Source organism: Sardina pilchardus, chromosome 9, assembly GCF_963854185.1.
Source record: "Sardina pilchardus chromosome 9, fSarPil1.1, whole genome shotgun sequence".
Lineage (NCBI taxonomy): Eukaryota > Metazoa > Chordata > Actinopteri > Clupeiformes > Clupeidae > Sardina > Sardina pilchardus.
Window position 1 is genome coordinate 13975494 of NC_085002.1, and position 2500 is coordinate 13977993.

General features: G+C 46.9%; 1 protein-coding gene across 1 annotated transcript in view; it reads right to left on the reverse strand.

Annotated features, from left to right (window-relative positions):
* cadpsa (Ca2+-dependent activator protein for secretion a) overlaps positions 1–2500 on the reverse strand; it is a 113256-nt gene that overhangs the window by 54602 nt on the left and 56154 nt on the right. Inside the window, exon 10 of the mRNA XM_062544945.1 lies at positions 2143–2209. Within this exon, the coding sequence (XP_062400929.1) occupies positions 2143–2209 (67 nt within the window). The remainder of the gene's footprint in view (positions 1–2142; positions 2210–2500) is intronic.

The following is a 2500-nucleotide window of genomic DNA, read 5'->3' on the forward strand; positions in this document are numbered from 1 at the left end:
GCTAAAACACAACAGCCATTTTGTGAGTGAGTGTGTGTGAGTGCGTGTGTGTGCGTGTGTGTGTGTGTGTGTGTGTGTGTGTGTGTGTGTGTGTGTGTGGGAGCCTTGAATGCCCTGTGTGAGTGGTCTGCAGAAGGAATGGAACGAAGGCCAGGGCCCAAGGCCCGGCGAGGGCACACACACACACACACAGTCTCTGGCCTCCAAGTGACACGCTCGTCACCGCGGCCGGCCGCGCCAGTGTCCGTCAACCGTGAGCGGTAAGTGATCCGCCCGGCCCTGTAATTAACTACTTATGAATAATTCAGCAGAGTAAAGCAATACTCCTCTCCTGGAGTAAACACCCCCACAGTCAAAGGCGCGCTATTTATAAAGAATCACGGGACGCGTCAATCAAGTGTCAATCAGGAAGGGGGCAGGCGCACGGTCGGGCTGCTTGTTTGTCTCCAGAGCGGGCGAGGGAGGGAGGGCCAGGGGGGCGCGGTAATGACGGACGCCATCAGGGGGAACGGGGAGCTTTTTGAGCAGGCTGACCAGGAGTGCAGAGGGGTGACATGCGAAGGACCAGCCGGAGTTATCGAGGATGGGAAACGCTAACATGGAGAAATGAGCTTGACACTGATTTCACTCACAAAACCCAGCTAAGGATACAGTTACATGTATTTAGCTAGCAGATGATTTTATCCCAAAGGGACTGAAAGAATTAGGATTAATATTCAAGCCAAATTACTAAAATAGACAAAATATGTATTACTAAAATAAATATTACTACCAGAAGATGAGAGTGCATACATTTAAGTATCAGCCAAAGAGTGGGCAAAGGATAGAGTGATAGAAAGAGAAGGAGATAGAGTGGAATAGAAAGAGTGGTAGAAAGAGAAAGAGCTAGAACGAAAGAGGTGGAAAGAAAAGGAGTTAGAAGGAAATAGAAGAAAGGAGAACAGGAAGAACATATCTAGACGATTTAATAATGTCATCTTGTCCTCATGATTTTACTTTTCTTGCTTGAAGTTAGTCACATCAGTTAAAAACAAGAGTTCTGTGTGAATGTTTATCTGTAAGTTAAACCACGACCAACTTCACAACAACAAAGGTCTGGAGGGATTAATGTATTTGCACATTTTAATGTATTCCACCTCCACAAAAAAGCAGGGTGATAAATTCCATTAGGTTGGAGTTGAAATTGGCAAATACATTTGAATCCACTTTGAAGTGTGCATTCTGTTTCTCAAGGTGCGACGAGAACACACACACCAAACCGAGTGTGAGAGAGAGAGAGAAAAAAGTACTTACACGGGACTAAGCATGACACAAAACAGAAGAGAGGGAGGAGAAAAAGAACAGAAAAAGAAAAGCTGTGAAAAGAACAAATAATTCATGGGCATAAACAGACCCTCTCTCTCTCGCTCTGTCTGTCTCGCTCCCTCTCCCCTTGACACGGCACAAACACCAAGGAGCATATCGTATTTTTCTAAGCATTTGCACACCGGAGAAAAAAAAAACAACCACAAAAAAACACCAGCGGAGACACAAACTCAAACAGACAAGCACACACAACACACACACACACACACACACACACACACACACAAACAGAGAGAGAGAGAGAGCGAGAAAGAGAGAGAGAGAGAGAGAGAGAGAGAGAGAGAGAGAGAGAGAGAGAGAGAGAAAGAAAGAGGCAGCAGTCTATTGACCAGTGTTTGTCACTTGCTGTACATGTGGCTGGGAGCTACGTGTGAGGAGCATTCTGCAGGATCCTTTAGCTGGGAGTGCTAGGGCCTCTGCTTCCCTTTGTCAATCTCCCTGTCAAGTCGTGGCTCGCGGACACACTCTGGCCCGCCGCAGAGCAGCCGAGGCAGACAGCGCACCGCGCTCAGAACAGGGGGGGGGGGGGGGGGACGGAAATAAAAATGGCTACAACAAAGCTCTGTGACATGCAGTATTAACAGCTCCTTCCGAGGCCCACGCGTGTGTCAGACGCAAGACACGGCGGCACACGTGTTTTGACACTGTAAATAAAATACAGTGGTACCTGTTTGCGGTCATGAGAGGTGCCACAGCATATAACTCAGTCATTTTTTCTGTTCTATCTTGTAGAACCAAACTGTAGGAACCTGCGGAACAGGGACAGTGAGGTCTTACCTGCACCAGGACGAAGAACCTCTTCTTCCACCTCTTCCACACATTCTTCCCAATGGTCCACAAATACCTGTGTCAAGACATCAAACAAAACATGTCAAATCAATGTGTACATGAACTAGTCAGCTGATGAAGTGATCTACTGAACTGATCAAAGTGTCCAAGGGGGAGTGAAAGTCAGAGACTTTTGTTGGGAACCTTTTGGACTGATAAGGATATTTCCAGGACTCTTTCTGTGGCTTGCCATTATTGGCTGTGTCATTATGTTAACTTATTACTGATGAACAAAAGGCAAGTGGTGATGAGCATGCTTTCACACTGCAAGTCTGTCTGATGGGCTTTCACTGCCCCCTGGTGGCTG